At 41.7% G+C, this 19,464-nt stretch overlaps 2 protein-coding genes across 5 annotated transcripts in view; one reads left to right on the plus strand and one right to left on the minus strand.

Annotated features, from left to right (window-relative positions):
- LOC121977096 (clathrin heavy chain 1-like) overlaps window positions 1-2,475 on the plus strand; it is a 49,438-nt gene extending 46,963 nt beyond the window's left edge. The window contains exons 25-30 of one of the 2 annotated variants that reach the window (XM_042529614.1): window positions 9-494; window positions 643-813; window positions 889-1,074; window positions 1,652-1,774; window positions 1,860-1,970; window positions 2,062-2,475. In XM_042529614.1, the coding sequence (XP_042385548.1) occupies window positions 9-494; window positions 643-813; window positions 889-1,074; window positions 1,652-1,774; window positions 1,860-1,970; window positions 2,062-2,223 (1,239 nt within the window). In that variant the 3' untranslated portion in view covers window positions 2,224-2,475. The remainder of the gene's footprint in view (window positions 1-8; window positions 495-642; window positions 814-888; window positions 1,075-1,651; window positions 1,775-1,859; window positions 1,971-2,061) is intronic. The other variant, XM_042529624.1, reaches the window with a different exon arrangement.
- Window positions 2,476-3,723: 1,248 nt separating this feature from the next.
- Window positions 3,724-10,196, minus strand: LOC121977116 (protein MALE DISCOVERER 2-like). 3 transcript variants are annotated; one of them, XM_042529657.1, is made up of 9 exons: window positions 9,776-10,196; window positions 9,511-9,646; window positions 9,234-9,305; window positions 6,881-7,024; window positions 6,683-6,733; window positions 5,410-5,822; window positions 5,145-5,335; window positions 4,936-5,068; window positions 3,724-4,525 (listed from the first exon to the last, which is right to left on the minus strand). In XM_042529657.1, exons 1-9 carry the CDS (start codon window positions 9,858-9,860, stop codon window positions 3,960-3,962), a joined length of 1,791 nt encoding a protein of 596 aa, XP_042385591.1. In that variant the 5' UTR covers window positions 9,861-10,196; the 3' UTR covers window positions 3,724-3,959. The 3 variants fall into 3 exon arrangements, with proteins under 3 accessions (XP_042385591.1, XP_042385599.1, XP_042385609.1); XM_042529665.1 differs by having other exon boundaries at window positions 9,511-9,675; XM_042529675.1 differs by having other exon boundaries at window positions 9,500-9,675.
- Window positions 10,197-19,464: the final 9,268 nt, after the last annotated feature.

Genomic DNA, 19,464 nt, shown 5'->3' on the forward strand with positions numbered 1-19,464 from the left:
CCTTTTAGGTGGATGACCTGGAAGAGGTCAGTGAATATTATCAGAACAGAGGCTGCTTCAATGAGTTAATTTCCCTCATGGAGAGTGGTCTTGGTTTGGAACGTGCACACATGGGCATATTTACAGAATTGGGAGTCTTATATGCTAGATATAGACCAGAAAAACTTATGGAGCACATTAAACTTTTCTCAACTCGATTAAACATTCCCAAGCTTATACGTGTTTGTGATGAGCAACACCACTGGAAAGAGCTAACATATTTATATATACAGTATGATGAATTTGATAATGCAGCTACCACTATTATGAACCATTCTCCTGATGCATGGGATCATATGCAGTTCAAAGATGTTATTGTTAAAGTTGCAAATGTTGAGCTCTATTATAAAGCTGTGCATTTCTACTTGCAAGAACATTCTGACCTTATTAATGATGTGTTGCATGTGCTAGCACTTCGTGTGGACCACACTCGTGTTGTAGATATTATGCGAAAGGTGCATATTTGTCCTTGGAATCTTTTTCTGCATTGCTTCATTTCTTTTAATTTATCAGAAGTAAATCTGGCTGTCTCTTTTGCTCGGAACTGAAATGGTGTGTCAGTATAGGGTTAGGATTTGAATCTCTAACACTTTGTTTCTTCAGGCTGGCCACTTACATCTTGTGAAGCCATATATGGTTGCTGTTCAAAGCAACAATGTGGCTGCTGTCAATGAAGCTCTAAACGAGATTTATGTTGAGGAGGAAGACTATGACAGATTACGTGAATCAGTTGATTTGCATGACAACTTTGATCAGATCGGCCTTGCACAAAGGGTAAAGTTGCCTTTTCTTACATCTTATTAGTGTGATTATGATTTTTCTCCTTAGATTTGTCTTCTCCAAATTTAGATTGAAAAACATGAACTTCTTGAGATGCGGAGAATTGCTGCTTATATCTATAAGAAAGCTGGAAGATGGAAGCAATCCATTGCACTGTCCAAGAAAGACAAACTTTATAAAGATGCAATGGAGACATGTTCTCAGTCCGGTGACCGTGAACTATCAGAAGATTTGCTTGTTTATTTTATCGAACAGGTGAATTACTTCAGTTCCATATGAGACCTCTGAAAGATGCTTTCATATCTGAGAGAAATTGTTTAAGCCAGTTATGATTTTTTTTTTCTCTGTGATCCATTAAGCAGCACTAAGATTAAGGAAACATTCTTTTGCATGATAAATTTCAGAAAATTTGATTGTTTATTTTATCGAACAGGTGAAGTATTTTAGTTCTGTATGAGACCTCTGAAAAGATGCTTTTGTATCTGAGAGAAATTGTTTAAGCCAGTTATGCTATTATTTTTTTTCTCTGTGATTCATTAAGCAGTACAAAGAGGAAACATTCTTTTGCATGATAAGTTTGAATTACAATATAAACAACTTGAATAAGCAATTATTAGTTGCATATTGTGGACTATGAGCATGTTAGGATTAGTTATATGTTTCCCTACATGGTTTCTTATTTTTTGTTGCTATTATGTCAAGTGATTTTTTCTCCTTTTGCAGCTGTAAAAAGTTTGTATTACATACCCAAGAGAAAATACATTTTTTTCAATCTTTTTATTTATTGTCTAGAAGACGCAGCTGATGGATTTCTTGTTTTTTTTTGTCACAGGGAAAGAAAGAATGCTTTGCTTCTAGCCTCTTCATTTGTTATGACTTGATCCGTCCTGATGTTGCTCTTGAACTTGCCTGGATGAACAATATGATTGATTTTGCTTTCCCATACCTGCTACAGGTGATTTGTTTTGTCCTTTTTGTTTGTCATGTATTGAGAGATTTTCTTTCAATATATGTATAATTATACTGTGTTGTCTTTTCAGTTTATTCGTGAGTATACTAGTAAAGTTGATGAGCTCATAAAACATAAGATTGAGGCACAAAATGAGGAGAAAACTAAAGAAAAGGAAGAGAAGGATTTGGTTGCACAGCAGGTACCTAACCTTCCTATTTGTTCCTGGTTTATGTTTTGCCCATGTCGTCGTGCATCACGGTTAAATAAAATTGGGTATGATTTACCTGCAGAATATGTACGCACAATTGCTGCCTCTTGCATTGCCAGCCCCGCCTGGTATGGGAGGTCCAGCCATGGGAGGAGCTTACGGACCCCCACCAGTTCCACCAATGGGAGCTATGGGAATGCCTCCCATGCCACCATTTGGCATGCCTGCTATGGGGAGTTACTGAGGATTTTGGTGACGCCTTGTAAACTCGGAAGTTAGAATGTACTTGTAGATGTTGGGAGGGTGTTGATGAAATCAGCAGTCGAAGTCTTTTGCTGTTGATGTTAGTGTTTTCATGCATTTCTTATTCTTTCTTGAAGCAGTGATTGACTGCGATTGAGTCTAAACTCAGGCTTTTGTATGATCGTTATATGGAGTGGTTGCTGTATTTTGTATAGGATCTCTTCACGCAGAGTAAACTATTGTTTTCTTTTCATTCGGTTTCAATCGGATTTCCAGCTCTGATTACGATTTGTCTTTATTGCTTGCTGTCCCTGCTGATTTTGTCCATCCATCTAGAGAAAGAAAATGTAAATTGATTAATACTGCAAAATTGTTCGATTAATTTTGTTCAGGTGTTATTCATCAATTGGGATTACCAGTTTAATCAATTGTATAGGTTTTTTTATACATATCAAGGATCTGGAATATGATGTCTCTCATCGTGACCACGGAATCCAGTTGTTAGAATCATCAAGGTTACTAGTTAGAATCATCGTTGTTCTGCCTCTTTAGTTGTGATTTATCTTTATGTTGGTAATGGGACAGACTGGTAGGGGTGTTGGAGGGGCGAGTGCTTTGTCTTTTGCCATTAGAATCATCGAGGTTTCACCCATTCTCTGATCCTCAACTGTTCTTCCAAACTGTAAGCTTCCCTCCCTGTGAATGGCAAATTCACAAACTAGAAGCTGGTTTTCCGTCATCCTCAGTGGTGAAAATGAAGGCAAGCAGGATGAACCATGTGACTGCAACATTCCAACCTATGAACATCCGGCACCATTTGCCAAGCCTTGTCCCTTTCGTTCAGCCATTCCAGCGCTCACGCCACAGGTTGCTTGCTTGATAGGTGACCAGCACCACCATTTCCATTGGAGATCAGCAACTACTCAAAGCTAATTCTGTAATTCTGAGCTTTCACTGCACAATGAATGTGAAGACACCTAAATTGGATCGTTGAACATTGCAAACGGTAAGGTTCACTGCGACAAAGAAATCAAGCAACATTTTTGTGTTGAAAAGCTAAATCCATCACTAGCGGCCATTGATGAGCCTGTTCCTCTCTAATATTCCAAGACAAAATATGAAGTTGGCATCTGAAGCTGCAGCAACTATATTTTACAAACATTTTGCTCATTTATCACTTATCAGGCTGCAGAAGAATCACAAGTTCAACGGGGCAACATGTCTAATTATTCTTAGTTTAAATGCAATATTCTAAAGTTGAAACCATCAGCAATCTGCTTCATTTACTCGTTACTTTCCTCTTTTCTTATTTGTCTCCAGTCAACACACCCTCAAATTTTGTACTCGATAGAAGTGAAATAGAATAAATCGTGCTCTAAATGAACAGAGAGATTATTTTCAACAAAAGATTACTAATGAAAAAGGTTAATGCTTTTTTAAAACATGCCAATAAACTACCTGAACACAGGCAAATTAACTCCTCCTAATTAACTGAAATCAATAAGGAAATTAAATTCGAATTGTTTAAAAAGTTGAGGTCAACATGTGATTTTGAAATGTCGACATTATCTTTGAGGCTTCAGATGTAGAATCCTCTATCTACAATTTTCAAACATAATAATCCAAACCAATTGACATTCTTTCAATCGCACACTATTTTTTCAGAAAAAAAATTAAACAATTGAACAAAGAAACAGAATTGTTATTCCAGCTTTTGTCAACTTATGAATTCGTATCCTACTGAGATATGATTTCTAGCTCAGCCCACCACAATGGTGACAGTTTTGGGTAAGCTTCCTCTGGTGTAATAGATGTGATAATCCTCAAGCGTTCAGCTACCTCAGTCATTGTCAGTCTATTCTCAGGCGATGCATTTATGCAGGATCGTATCACGTCTGCCAGCTCAGTAATATCTTTGTCATGGATGGAGGTGAGAGTATTGTCCACCATGTCCATGAGAGGCCTTTTCCCATTCAAATAGCTTGAAGCCCAGAGCACAAGGAGACCATCATCTTCTGAAAAAGGAAGCCTTCCGGAAATGATCTCCAGCAGTATAATTCCAAACTTGTACGTGATTTTCTCTTGCTTTGAACTTTCAGAAGTTGCCTCCACGTTTTTTTCATCGTCCCAAAATTCAAGATCCGAGATCTTTGCTGCACAGTCTTCAGTCAGGTAGATGGATGAGGAACTCAAACTTCTAATGACTAGCGGAGGATTCAACTGCTCCATGTGCTGTAGGCAATAAGCAATTCCCATAATCACACGTAACCGTGCAGACCACTCCAGCTGTTCCACTTCTTTGACTGTAAATTATTTATAGAAACCATACAACATCAGCACAGCTAAAAAAATTTCAAGCGATCAGATATAATTTAAACGGACTGAAGTTAATAGACTGAAAATATACTTTAATGAAGAAAGCTTAATGTTCTCCCCTCCATTGATAACCTTGTTTCATCTTCTCTGTTTATTATTTATTCTATTCTATTGTGTTAACTCTAACATGAATAAAAACACTTTCACCAGAGAAAATACTAAGTAGTTTTTTGGCCTTGCAAAAGTGCAAGAGAAAGCATAATTTGTATATGTAGGTCAAGATGCAATTCACCCTCTTCTAGTTTGCCCGTCAACATCCATGACCAGTCTACACTCAATTTATGGAGTTAAGAGTGTAACCATTGAGATATCAACTAAAGTAAATTTTGATACTCACTGTGTAAATGCTCAAAAAGCGTCCCATTTGAAGCATACTCAAACACCATCATCCTAGTAAAAAGCTCTTCTTCCTTGCAATAACCAATGAGGTTCATGAAGTTCTTGTGATTCACTTTTGACAACGTAGATATCTGGAACAAAAAGAATTACTCAGGAACATGTTACTAACAAAATGACTGTCATCAGAAAAGTAAGATGGGAAGATACCTTATTCCTAAAGTGAATTTCATTTTGGTCTGACCAATTTTCAGCTGAAGTGAGAACAGTAGATGTCACTGCTATTTCAGTTCCACTAGAAAGTGTCCCTTTGCATAATGCACAATTTGACAAAGAACCAATTATGTTGCTGAAATGCTCACAAGCTGTTTCAAGTTCTGAACGTCTAAGCAAAGGCACACCTGTCGTCAATACAAATAATTATGAATACAATACGATAATAATAAATAATATCAATCTTTCAAACTAAGCATGCCTGTAATAAATGCCTTCTGCAGTTTCCCACTTAATCCAGTGGCCCATGGCATCACAGAGGCAGCCTTCTGGGCACGATAACAAAGGAAATATGTAGTAGCTATGGAAATGATGGACAGTAGTATTCCACCAATTACTAAAGGAACAACCAAATTACGATGCTTTGTTGGACCTTCAGTTGCAAGTGCTGGCAGTGGGCTGCTATTTGGTGGATCAATCAGCAGTGGTATTGCAGATGGGGATACTGATTGTGATGGGGATGGGGATGGGGAGGGAGATGATGGGGATTGTGCAGGAGAATCACTATTTGGAGAGGCAGGTGGATTCTGAGATTGTGATGCAGCATTCTGACTTGAAAAAGAAGATACAAAACGGAAAAAAAGAAGCCTCCTCATAGTTGTATTTTCAATTTTCCTGTAAACAATACAAATGACTATCATAAAGCCAAATATAAAAGCTAAACCTAAGAACATCTGTTTTACATATCATAATTATTTTAATTTTGGTTCCCAATGTTATCCTGTTTCTTGGGAAAAATTAGTTGCAGAAGAAAATCCATAAACAGCTTGCAAATAGTTTAGCATGTTCATTGTGTTGCAGATCAAGGGATATTTGTTTATTTCATACTTGGCAACAAAGTAGTCAGCAAAATTAATGACAAAACAAGAACAATGGGATAGTTGATATCATGAAAACATTTGGTAGCAAATAATAAAACTTTAAGAGATCTTAACAATGGCAAGTGAATCTTTAAAAAACTAGCATTGCCACTATGGTGATACGCTATATACACCATCAGCTTTATCTATGGATATTGGGATATAGATGCTATATTACAACAACAAAAATTGACTAAAAAACAAATATCATAAATTGAAAATATTTGTGATCTATTCTATTAGAGGACAGTGAAACGATGCAGGGATATAATCTAATTAAACCATGGGATCATTTGATGGTCAGCTCAGACAACAAATAACAAAGTTAACAGAAAGTCAAAGGGGAACTATATCAATTACAAGGTTAACAAATACATGTTAGAACTGTTCAAAAAGAAAAGTTTGTGTGAGATACATAAAACAAAAGATAAGCTAACTTTACCAATTAACCCAAATGTTAATGTAAGAAAACTCAAGAGACACGAAACATAGAAACCTTGCAAAGTGCACAAGAATTAGTTTACAAAGATAGTACAATAGCAGTGATTCATAAGCCACAATGAAATTTAGTGTTGCATACTTTACATAACAAATTTTATGGTTGAGTAGTATTACCTTGTAACTCGTTGCCTATTTGATGAGACCAGCATTTCATCAATTTGTATCCTGCAGACCATGTTGCCATCAGATAGCTAACAAGAAAATATGTTGTTTTCAAGTGAATTGTATGTCACCATGGTAATGATCACAGATTTACTACCAAAAAATAATTTTAAAAAAACTACAGTAAATTATGTTGAGTCTGGAACTTACAGAATTTTTAGGGATGACATTTTTCCAAATTCAGAAGGTAGTGGCCCACTAAGATTGTTGTGACCCAAATCCAATAACTCCAAATTCTCCAATCTCCCAAACTCTCCAGGAATTACTCCAGAAAAGGAGTTGTTGTGTAAAATGCTGCACGAAAATAGATGAGTTGGAGAAACTATGAAACAATGGCCACTATTTGAGAACTAAGACCTGACTTTCTTGGTGTAAGGCTATGATAGTTTTATAAATTTAGGAAAGTAAGATAGTCCCACACAATATAGCAAGACTAGTCAAGAAGAATACAGAATTTGCTAGAAAGATTAACAAACAGTTAATATGCAGCACAACCAATTCATAATAGAGCACCAGTTCATTATGTCAGAGCACAATTATATTAGTGGTTATCCCAAGATTTCTCTCTAATCGCATACACTTTTAATTTATTCCTGTGATTCTGTGAACAATGTAAAACATGTAACTTTTTCACTATGATAGGAATTAGGACATGCTATCTGCTGCAATTTACTATGAAATGATGAATTAGAAGTTTATCAGGCTTACTAATATGGGAAGTGTTACAAGATACTCTACGCCTTTCATGGAGTATTTGCCTGTTAGTTAATATGTTATGATTTTTTTTAAAGTTGGCACTAGGTATCCAGCTTACTAATCCTGGGGATAACCAACCTAGCCCCACGAAAGTTTTTCATCGGTCACCTAGGTAAATCAGGAAGCACTCACAACAGGACAGTCCATCAGCCCAGCATTCTTAGATTAACTGCCCATTAAGGAAAATTTATCTGTTAATTCACCGAAGTTAGGATCCTTAGATGCTGGAAACTGAGAAGGCATCTTGCCACTACACTATTGCCCGGAGGGTCTAAATAATATCTATTAGCTATTATATTACGATTTATGATTCTACAAAAATGGGTCAAAATAATCTTTATTTCATCATATATAATATCGCCATTAGTTTGCAAACTTTGATTCTATGTATCTTTAGTTTCAGGGGAAGTTAAGGAAATTCTATTCTTTTGAAGATTGGATCACATTGTTGACTTGAATCCAAGGCACCACACCATCCAAACCCCTCAATTGTTGTGATCACTATGCTTTATTTTTGCACATGTAACCTTCCTTTTTGTGTGATCGATGATCATCAATCAACATCTAGCTCCAGATTCAAAAACATGTTAGAGTATATATTTTCACAATAAGGAGTATTACTCTAGTAGTAATCATGCTATGATCCTATATGTGGAGGGTAACTACCCTTCTCATTCAATAATAGTCCTGTTAAATTCAACCAAGGTTTAAAATTTCATGGGCGTGGTGTGCCAATTTAGATCTCTAATCATAATGGTACAATTTTGATGTTGTGTTGTCCCAACGCTTGGCATGCACCAATACAATCCTAAGCTTATCAAGATGAATTCAAATAAGCTTTCCTCCTATAGTCTTCATCTACTTAGTTTATTTACTTCCAAATTTAAGTTTATATGGATTAAAATTATTTAATTAAAGTTTTAGAGAAATAAGTTATAAAATATACCACTTCTAAAAATAAAAGTATACTCATTCGATAGTCAATTGAATTAAATTTTTATTGCAATAAACTATTATTGATAACACATTACAACATGTGTTAAAATATGTTGAGATGCCCCCAGGGCTACGATGCAGCGGAAGGGCGTCAATTGTCACCCAGACATCCGCGGTTCAATCCCTAGCCACGACGCATTTGTACGGATTTTTCCTCCAAATGGAGCGCGCAACTGGGCTTCTAGGCCGACCGTCATGAGCGCTTCCCGATTTACCCTAGTGCCCGGTGGGAAACTTCCGTAGGACCCGGCTAGTTGCCCCAAGTTCAATGTTACCTGGTTCAACATTTTTTGTTAAAATATGTTGAGATGAATTTACTCATTTAATTGTTTTTACTTAAATTTATACTTTAACTAAGACTATTGCAATTAGATGGTTGAGTTTTAAATGATTTTTAATTATTTTTACTCCAATACTTGCCAGAATGAATTCATATAAATATTACTTCTACAATAATCTTCCACCTATCTTGGTTACTTAACGTCACTGACTGTGTTTAATATTTTGGTCTATATGGTTAATACTGCTAGAGAAGAAGTCGTTTGACTACCAAGATATAATTTTCTAACACAAGAGGCATCAAACTGCAAGTAGTATAGAGTAAAAATAAATAGGAAAATACTTGCAAAGTAGTATGATTGTAAGCACATTATTTAGCAATAATTGCAATGAATAAAAATAATAATAGGAGGAGGAGGAGATGAAGGAGTGATGACAGCCTAGAGTCAAAAAGTATCTGTCAGATTGTTACATTGTTCTGATGTGGCTGAGCATCCCAATTTCAGGCGCAAGCGTCCCCTTGAGATTAAGATCCCTCAGTTTCCTGCAAAAACGACACTCCCTTCAGAATGATGACACAACATCAAAATTGTCAAGTTGGTAGATCAATGCACTTCTTAATCATAAAAGAAAGAAGCCATTTCACTGGGATCATCAAAATGTTTAGTCTACATCGAAACGATTGTGAAAAATCAGCATAAATTAAAGTAAGAGTAAGTATTCTATTCTAACGAATACCAGTGACTTACAAAACCTCGACTTCCCCATCATCAGAGCACTCCACGCCAAACCACAAGCAAGGATCGCAAGCGCCTTCATCCCAATTCGATAAAGCACCATAAGGATCCGCCTCTATCCTCCTTCTAAACGCCAGGAGAGCCCTTCCTACACGTTCCAAATCATCAAGCGAAGACCTTCTCAAAAATCAAATGACAGAAGCAAACTCCGAATTCAACTCCATCTCAGTGACCTTAGAACCAAATCGCCAGTGTACATAACAAAAAAAAAAGGTACCTTCTTCATTGAGAGAAGTGCAAAGCTCCAAATCCGAAAAAATCAACAGCAAGACGGAGATCCCACAGAGCATCCACTTATCCATCCAAGGCGGCTCCTTTTTCAGCCTCTTTCTCGCCCTAAGCAGCTCCTCCGACTAGATCGCGAGGATCAAGAATAGAGATCCAAGAGGAGGGCTAAAACCTTCAAATTCACCTTCGATTCAGCACACGCAAAATGCCGCCGAAAACAAGCAAGAAATTAAGGGAACGAGGAGGCGTAGGCGGATGAAAAGGTCGGCACGCGGCATTGGAAGGTAGTGGACGCGACCTCGCAAAGTTCCCATTGGCATTTTCGGACCGATCAAGCGCAAAGTCTCATTTGATCTTCCCCTTGACGCCGCAATTAAAATGTTATCTGTTGCCGTCGGCTGCGCTGTTCTGCTCATCTACTAATTAATTCACAATAAAAAGAGTCGACTTTATGCAATCCACGTGTTTTCTTCAAACTTAATTTATTATTTAACCTTTTTTTAAAGAAAAATATATATATATTCTCTAAAGCGTCGACTTAGTCGCCCATGTTGCGGATTGTGATGGAATTACACTTTGACTTCGAATGTTTAAGGCTAATTTGCTTAACCAATAAGTTTGTTTTTTTATTGTTGTTTTTAGTTGCTGTAGAGGAAGGAATACAGATGAAACTTGAACAAGGTCAAGGAGATTTTCATTGGCAATTGGAACGAAGTTGGATAATGAAAAAGTATAAAAATAAAAAATAAAAAATGATTCTTCCTCTCAATTATATTGGACAAGTTCATCTTCATCATTCAAATTTCATGGTAGACAAGAATTGTCATACATTGTTTGCTTTACATAGTAACTTGTTTATTCAACTCCTTGTCCGTAACCGGATTAGTATCTATAAATTCACTCAAAGTCATCTCGTTTAATTGGATATCTCACCCATTCTGAATTTAAACGGGTCAGATTCAAACACTCATTTGCTTTGATAAGTCAAATTTAGGAGGTGTATTCAATCAAGAGATTGAATGACTTTCATTGACTTTTTTTATGATAAATTTTTGTGGAGTTGATTGATTTTTATTGACTTGTATAGAATCTCGAGTAGTTGTGAAAACAATTCTATGGAGTTCTATAGACTTTTTTTGTAAGATTTTTACCGACATTTATAAATTTTTTCATGGAAATTTATGAATTTATGAGAAAGAAAAATTCGTTTCGTTATTGTCAACATGATAAACATTGCTCCACATTTGATTCGCTATTGTATCTCTCCATGTATTGACATTTGCTCGTTGTTATTCTTGAGTATCAAATAATTTATCAAAACAATCGACACCATGAACTTGATCTGATAGGATGATAAAATTTCATTATTTGGTTTAACTAAAAAATCATCAAAACTACACTCTTTACAAACAAAAAAAAAAAAAAAAAAAATCATCAAAATGGCACAAGTCAAACTTTTTATAATAAAAATTTTATTTAAAAAAAGATAGTAAACTTTAAAAAAAATTAAAGAAAATTTAAAAACGGTAAACTAAAAAAAAACATAAACTAAAAAAAAAAAAAAAAAAAAAAAAAAAAAAAAAAAAAAACTAAAAAAAAAAAAAAAAAAAAAGAATGTAAAGAAAAAAGCATAAACTTAAAAAAAAAACCTAAAGTAAAAAATTGTAAAAGTTAAAAAAACCATAAAACGTAAAGTAAAAAACTTTTAAAAAAAACTTAAACTAAAAAAACATAAATTTCAAAAAAAACAAAACGTAAATTTAAAAAAAAATTAGAGAAAAGCTTAAAATTCAAAAAACTAAAAATAATAAAATTCAAAAAAAATAATAATAAAGTTAAAAAAACATGTATAGTTAGTTTTGTAAAACACACCCCTAAAGTAATCTCTATAGTAGACCGCCGACGTGATCAAGGTGGTGAAGGAATAACATCGAGAACAATATTAAATTTGATCAAGGTGGTGAAAATTCTTTGTTGAATATGCGTCAAGTTGGACTGTGTACTATTGTATTGGTAGGCTCTGAACGGGGCTCAAAGAAATAATCAAAATCGAGGAGCGAAAAGAGAAATAACTTATTCGTAAAAAGTTAAAATGATTTGAAGTCTATAGAAATTTCAAGGGTGAGGAGAAGACTTTTTATTTTATATTTAAACTTGTACCAAGTATTTTTGGAGAGCTCTCATTAGTTAAAATTTATATCCAAGGAATTCTAAAAGAATCCATGAAAATCTATTAAAATTTTGGATACCAAAAGATTTTCATAGAGTTTTAAAAAGTCGAGTTTGAATACCATATGACTTTTTAAAACTTTATAAAAATCAAATTTGGATACTTATCCGGCGGTAAGATAGGGTCCGGTCAGCAGAAGGTCAAAGTGGTCAACGTTAGGCGGGCGTCCGATCGGGCGAATTACCTCCATGGTCAGTAGGAAGAGTGACCGGTCCAACACTTCGACAGCTCGGTCAGATACCGAGCTTCCGACGCTCATGAAGCTCAACCAGGGAGGGACGAAGGCCAAGCGGCCATCTCGCTCGACCAAACAGTGGATGCAGCCTTGACCCGACAGGCGGGACTTCTTCGCCTGACAGGGTATAGTCGGCAGTAGCTCATCGGTTGAGCGGACGCTCGGCCCGGCGTTGCATCGCCCAGACGGCCGACTGGGCGAGCAACTCTCCCGCTCGGCCCAATAACAGACAAAGAGAGCAGTTAGTAATATCTTCCTGGGGATCAGCGTCATTGACAGATGGCGTGGTCGACGACATGGTCAGACAGTGAATCGTATGGTGGAAGCTTCCACTGTCATGTCAGAGATATGCCCCGGCTGTTAAGATATGGCATCAGACACGATTTTCTGACACATCATTTCCAAGTATGCTTTGAGAAGCGTGTACGCCTTGGGAAGCGTGCACGCACCTCTCGGGAGCCCTATATAAGAACCCTCAGACTTCGACGGAGGTATGCTTGGATCACTGTAGCTATAGTTACGCTGCTCCTTTCTTCTCTAGTTCATTCTTCATTCTCCTACTGTTGGTGATTGACTTGAGCGTCGGAGGGCCGTCGCCGGGGAACCCCTCCCTGGCTCGGCACTAACGACTTGTGGTTGCAGGCTTAGCTCGTCGGAGGTTCACATCATCTTCGGTCGACACCCAGTCAACGTGAGTGCCGTCTCCCTAGCATCCGTCTACTTGCTCTTGGACAGGATCAAATTTGACGTCGCCTGTGGGAACACACCTGAATCCGAGCTGAGAAGATTGAAGAAGCTGGATGCCTCCACACCGTGACGCTCACGCAAGAGGAGCTCGACGCGCTCATACAAGTACGAGCGGCAAAAATAGTCGAGCAGCAGCAACAAAAGGCGCTAGCAGATCGGCTAGCGCAACGAGCAACGTCGACCTATGGGGGTCGAGCGGCGCAAGAAGACCGACCGGAGCAACTCTCCATATGGGGACAGAACAAGATGTCGACTGGCACTTCTGGAGAAGCTCCTCCCGCGCCCATTCCGTTTCATCGGGCATTGTTTCAAACGTCCTCCGAGATAGTGCAAGCAAATCAAGACCAAGAATCCTCATCAGATGAAGCTCCCATTCGGGATGCGCGAAAGGGCAAAGCGCCCCGAGCTGGTCTTTCTGCCGAGTGGGTTAATCGGCAATTCTCCGAGGCAATCCTGCGAGATCCCCTGCCAAGGCATTACGCTCCCTTGGCGATTGGAGAATATAACGGGTCGACCAACCCGGATGACCATCTCGGTAAGTTTGATAACGTCGCAACTTTGCATCAGTACACAGATGGAGTCAAGTGCCGAGTTTTCCTCACTACGCTCTCCGGCTCGGCTCAACGGTGGTTCAGAAGGTTGTCGGACGAGTCTATCCGAAGTTTCAAAGACTTCCGAATAACTTTCCTCCACCACTTCGCGAGTAGCAGACATTATCAGAAAACAAGCGTCAATCTATTTTCCATGAAGCAAGGGTCGAGAGAGACTCTCCGAGCCTACATCCAGCGCTTCAATTAAGTGGCGATGGATATCCCCTCGGTCTCGTCCGAGACCATGATGAACGCGTTCACGCAAGGGCTCGTGGACGGGGACTTCTTCCGATCACTCGTTAGGAAGTCGCCCTGCGACTACAACCACATATTGAAAAAGGCCAATGAGTACATAAACGTGAAGGAAGCCCAAATGGCCAGAAGGAAGGAGGCTCCATCCGAACCATCGTCGCCGACTGAACGACGGTCGCCGCCCAGCCAGCAGCTGCCAAGAGGACCACGAGTCGAAGGAGTGCGCCCACACCAAAAAGCAAGGCCACATGTCGTCCAGCATGTTGTCGCCGAGCGACCGAGACCCAAGGGGAAGGTATGGACCCCTTTGTTCTGCTCGTTCCATCAGTCTGCAACTCATAACACCCGCGACTGCCGCGGGTTCAATCCGATCGCCCAACTGACGCCTAGGAGTTATCGTTATCGATCCCCCTCTCCCGACCGACGACACGAGTATCATCGTTCCGAGCGACGAGAAGAAGCAAGGTGATCCCCGAGGTCGCCCCATCATAGGAGCGCAGAGCCGGCAAGAGCTGGGCAGGAGCGAAACAGGTCGTCCGCTCGGGAAGAGGAGAACAGGAGCAATGTTGCCCGAGGGGAGATCAACATTATAGCTGGCGGGCCGACCGGCGGAGATTCCAACCGAGCTAGGAAGTTTCACGCTCGGCGGTTAGAAATCCATGCGGTGGGCTGTAGTCGGGAGCAGGCCAGCAAACCCGAGATCAGCTTCAGTTCCCGTGATCTCGAGGGAGTTGAGGTGTCGCATGACGACGCACTCATTATTCAAGCGGTAATCGCCAATTACACTATTCACCGTATATTCGTTGACACAGGCAGCTCGGTCAACATCATTTTCAAGAAGGCGTTCGACCAGCTCCAAATTAACAGAGGCGAACTGTTGCCAATGACGACCCCTCTATACGGGTTCACCGACAATGAAGTCTTGCCGATCGGCCAGATCAAGATAGCCATCTCGCTCAAGGAGGAACCACTCCGGAGGACAAGGACCACCAACTTCATCGTAGTAGATGCCCCCTCAGCCTACAATGTCATTTTGGGTCGTCCAACCCTCAATGAATTCTGAGCAGTCGTTTCAACCTTCTGCCAGAAGATTAAGTTCCTGGTAGAAGATCGAGTTGGAGAAGTAAAGAGAGATCAGCTGGCCGCTCAGAGATGCTATGTCAAGATAGTCAAGACCGAGGCAAAGTCCACTCGGAAAACACCTCGGATGGAGGTAAGCACCATAACCGAGAAGCTCCCTACTTTGGTTTATGAGGAGAAAGAAGAAGTACAGATACATCCGGGCCGAGCAGAGGCAACGACCTTCATAGCGTCTGACCTGGAGGCCGAGCAGAAAGTCAAGCTGATCAGATGCCTCCAGCAGAATTATGATGTTTTTGCATGGTCGACGCATGAGCTGCCTGACATTTCCCCGAGCGTTGCGCAGCATGAACTTCACGTCCGACCAGACGCTCGGTCGGTGAAGTAGAGGAAGAGAGACTTCAGCACTAAACAGAATCCGATCATCCGGGCGGAGATTGAGAAGCTGCTGGAGGCTGGCCATATACACGAGGTTCAGTTTCTGAGCTGGCTCGCCAATGTGGTGTTGGTCTCCAAGCTGGGCAACAAGTGGAGAGTCTGTATCGACTTTCGGGATCTTAACAAGGCATGCCCGAAGGACTTCTATCCCTTGCCCAGGATCGATCAGATGGTAGACTCCACGGCTGGATGCGAGCTGATATGCATTCTGGACGCATATCAGGGGTATCATCAAGTACCGCTCGCCCGTGAAGACCAAGAGAAAGTCAGCTTCATCACCGCCGATGGTACGTACTGCTACAACGTAATGTCGTTCGGCTTGAAGAATGCAGGAGCCACTTACCACCGGCTAATGAACAAAGTCTTCCGGCGGCAAATCAGCCACAACATGGAGATATATGTCAACGACATATTAATTAAATCCCTCCGAGCCGTCGATCTCTGTGCAGACATCAAGGAGACTTGCAAGACCCTTCGGACGTACGGAATAAAGTTAAATCCTCAGAAGTGTTTACTCGGCACTAAAAGCGGGCACTTCCTGGGGTATATCGTCACCGAGCGGGGCATTGAGGCAAACCCCAGCAAGGTAAAAGCACTCCAAGATATGCCACCACCAAGAAACTTGAAGGAAGCGCAACGCCTTACCGGGCGGATAACATCATATTGTCGCGATTCATCTCCAAGTCGTCTGACTGGAGTCTTCCCTTCTTCAAAATTCTGCACCGAGCCACCAAGTTTCAGTGGGACGAGGAGTGTGATTGGGCCTTCGAGGAACTCAAAGTATATTTGAACTCACTATCTGTACTAGCTAAGCCTACTGCCGGTGAACCGCTTCGGATCTATCTGTCTTCGACCGAGCACACTGTCGGCTCGGCGCTGGTTCGGTAGAACGACGAAGAATAGCCAGTGTACTTCTTGAGTCATATATTAAAGGATGCTGAATCTCGCTACACCGGTCTTGAGAAGCTCGCATTTGTCTTGGTACTCGCCGCTCGAAGGTTTCACCCTTATTTCCTCGCTCACACTATCGTGGTGATGACCAACAACCCTCTGGGAAGTGTCCTGCTTAACCCAGAGGCATCCGACCGACTGATCAAATGGACAATGGAACTAAGCGAGTTTGATATCCAATATCATCCCCGAACGACCATCAAAACGCAGGCCTTAGCCGATTTTGTCACGGAGGTGTAAAACCCTGAGCCCGACTCAATATGGAAAATATATGTGGATGAGTCGTCCACCAGACAGGGTAGTGGGATCGACATAATGCTTATCTCCCCACAAGAAGAGCGGGTGCAGTTGTTCGTTCAGCTAGAGTACCGGACAACTAACAATGAAGCTGAGTATAAGGCTCTTATAGCTGGCTTACAAGCTGCTCGGCACGTCGGCGCGGGCAGAGTTCTTATCCACTCTGATTCTCAATTAGCCGCCCAACAACTGGTTGGAGCATTCGAAATTAGTAACACGCAGCTCAAGTTGTACGCCGAAGCCTTCGAAAAGCTGAAGACAAACTTTCAGGAGGTAATCATCCAGAAGATCCCCCGAGCGGAGAACTAAGCGACGGACGAGCTGGCCAAATTGGCGAGCTCACTCTCGCCGATCGTCATTACTCAACCGATCGAGCAAGTATCTTTGGTGGCGCACGTCGATCGGATGGAAGGGCTCACTTTCCCTAGCGATTGGAGAACAACTATAATAGAGTTTCTACGATCGGGAGCTTCGCCTTCCGATCCGGAGGAAGCTCTCTTATTGAGAAGAAGGGTCGGTCGCTTCACCTTAGTCGGGGACCATCTCTACAAGAAGGCCTTCTCCAGGCTATTGTTTAAATGCGTCGGATCAGAGGATGCCGACTATGTACTGCAATAAGTACACTAAGGCTCCTGTGAAGGCCATCCGGGCGGTCGGTCGCTAGCAAGAAAGATCCTACTAGCCGGGTACTTCTGGCCGACTCTACAGGAAGATGTTGCTTGGACAGTAGCCAACTGTCTATCCTGCCAGAAGTATCACCACCTTTCCCACCGGCCTACCGAAGAGATGAACGTCTCCACTGTGTCGTGCCTGTTCGACCAATGGGGCATGGATATTGTGGGGTCCATCCCCATGGCAACCGGGCAACGAAAGTTCTTGCTCATCGTAGTGGACTATTTCTCCAAGTGGGTCGAAGCCGAGCTGTTGGCCAAAATAACCGAGCAGATGGTTCAAAAGTTCATCTGGCAGTATATCATCTGTCGGTTCGGCATTCCGCGTCGACACGTCTCAGACAATGGTAGGCAATTCGCCGGACGGAAACTCAAAAAGTGGTGTGAGGAGTATGGCATCCAGTAGGCCTTCACCTCCGTAGCGTACCTTCAGAGCAATGGATAAGCTGAAGTCGCCAATCGAGAGATCTTGCAGATTTTGCGAGTTCGGATCGACCACATCGGAGGGATCTGGGTGGACGAGCTCCCCGGCGTGTTATGGACAATCCGAACGACCCCTAAGGAAGGCACGTGTGTAACCCCATTCCACCTCGTATACGGCGGTGAGGCGGTCGTCTCGGTCGAGGTGGGAGTCGAGTCCAATCGAATACAGCACTACGGCGAAGACAACGCCGAGCGGAGGCTTTTGGAGCTGGACTTTGTGGATGAGACGCATGACAAAGCAACCGTTCGACTGACGGCTTATAGGCAAAGGATGAGGCAGAGCTACAATCGACGAGTGATCCCGAGGTCGTTCCAGGTCGACGACCTCGTGTGGAAAAAGGTGAAGTCGGTCGGCGATGTCATTAAACTAGAAGCTCCGTGGGCCGGACCATTCAAAGTCGTGGAGAAGCTTCGCTCGGACGCCTACTACCTAGAAGATGAAGACGGACGGCAACTAGAATGTCCTTGGAGCGCAAACCACCTCCAGCCGTACCGAGCTGGATGAAAGGTGCGCCAATGTAATTGAAGTGTACCTTCTATTTTTCCTGTGCCCTCTGATTGCAGGATTGAAATGATAAATGAAATGTTACCCAAATACTCGTCGAGCGGCGATGTTAAACCCATGTCTCCATCGACGGTCGAGTGACAACCTTAAATCCCGATCTGCACCAAATCGTCGAGCGGCGACATTAAACCCATGTCTTCATCGACGGTCGAGCAACGACCTTAACCCCCGGTCTTCACTAAATCGTCAAGCGACGACGTTAAACCCATGTCTCCATCGATGGTCGAGCGGCGACTTTAAACCCCGATCTGCACCAAATCGTTGAGCGACGACGTTAAACTCATGTCTTCATCGACGGTCAAGCGATAACCTTAAACTCCGGTTTTAACCAAATCATTGAGCGGCAACGTTAAACCCATATCTCCATCGACGGTCGAGCGGCGACTTTAAACCCCTGTCTGTACCAAATCGTTGAGCAGCGACGTTAAACCCATGTCTCCATCGACGGTCGAGTAGCGACCTTAAACCCCGGTCTTCACCAAATCGTCGAGCGGCGACGTTAACCCCATGTCTCCATCGACGGTCGAGCAGCGACCTTAAACCTTGGTCTGCACTAAATCGTCGAGCGGCGACATTAAACTCATATCTCCATCGGCGGTCGAACGGCGATCTTAAACTCCTGCTTTAGAAGATCGTCTAGCAGAGACGTTAAAACCCAGAGTCGAGCGACGACTATAAACCCCGGAGGTATGATCCTAGCGAATCTTTCAATATTGAAAGTACGGGAGTGACAGCCGATCAGAATTACACAGCCGAATACTAGCAGAAAGATAACATATGAAGAAAGAGCACAGAGATTTCATTGACAATAGGTTAAGCATTGTCGAACGGCAGAAGTACATTCAAAACTTGCAAAAATACGCGCTCTACAAGTCCCTCGCTCACTCAATATAATCAAAAGCTTCGTCGGGAATGGACTCGAGGAGCTGGACGAGGTTGATATCCTTGTCGGACAAAGCTTCAGAAATATGACTGTTCGCCTTCAGTTGGATGAGCGTAGTGTCGATGGCTAGCTCGAACGAGTGGACGATCTGGTTGGTCGGCTTCTCCAGAAATTAGTCTGAGCGGAGGTATTGCTGCCTCAAGACCGCGAAGCGGCCCGGTTCGAACTCCTGATAGGATGTCAGTGCCGCCCAGGA

This window comes from Zingiber officinale, chromosome 1B, assembly GCF_018446385.1.
Source record: "Zingiber officinale cultivar Zhangliang chromosome 1B, Zo_v1.1, whole genome shotgun sequence".
Classification (NCBI taxonomy): domain Eukaryota; kingdom Viridiplantae; phylum Streptophyta; class Magnoliopsida; order Zingiberales; family Zingiberaceae; genus Zingiber; species Zingiber officinale.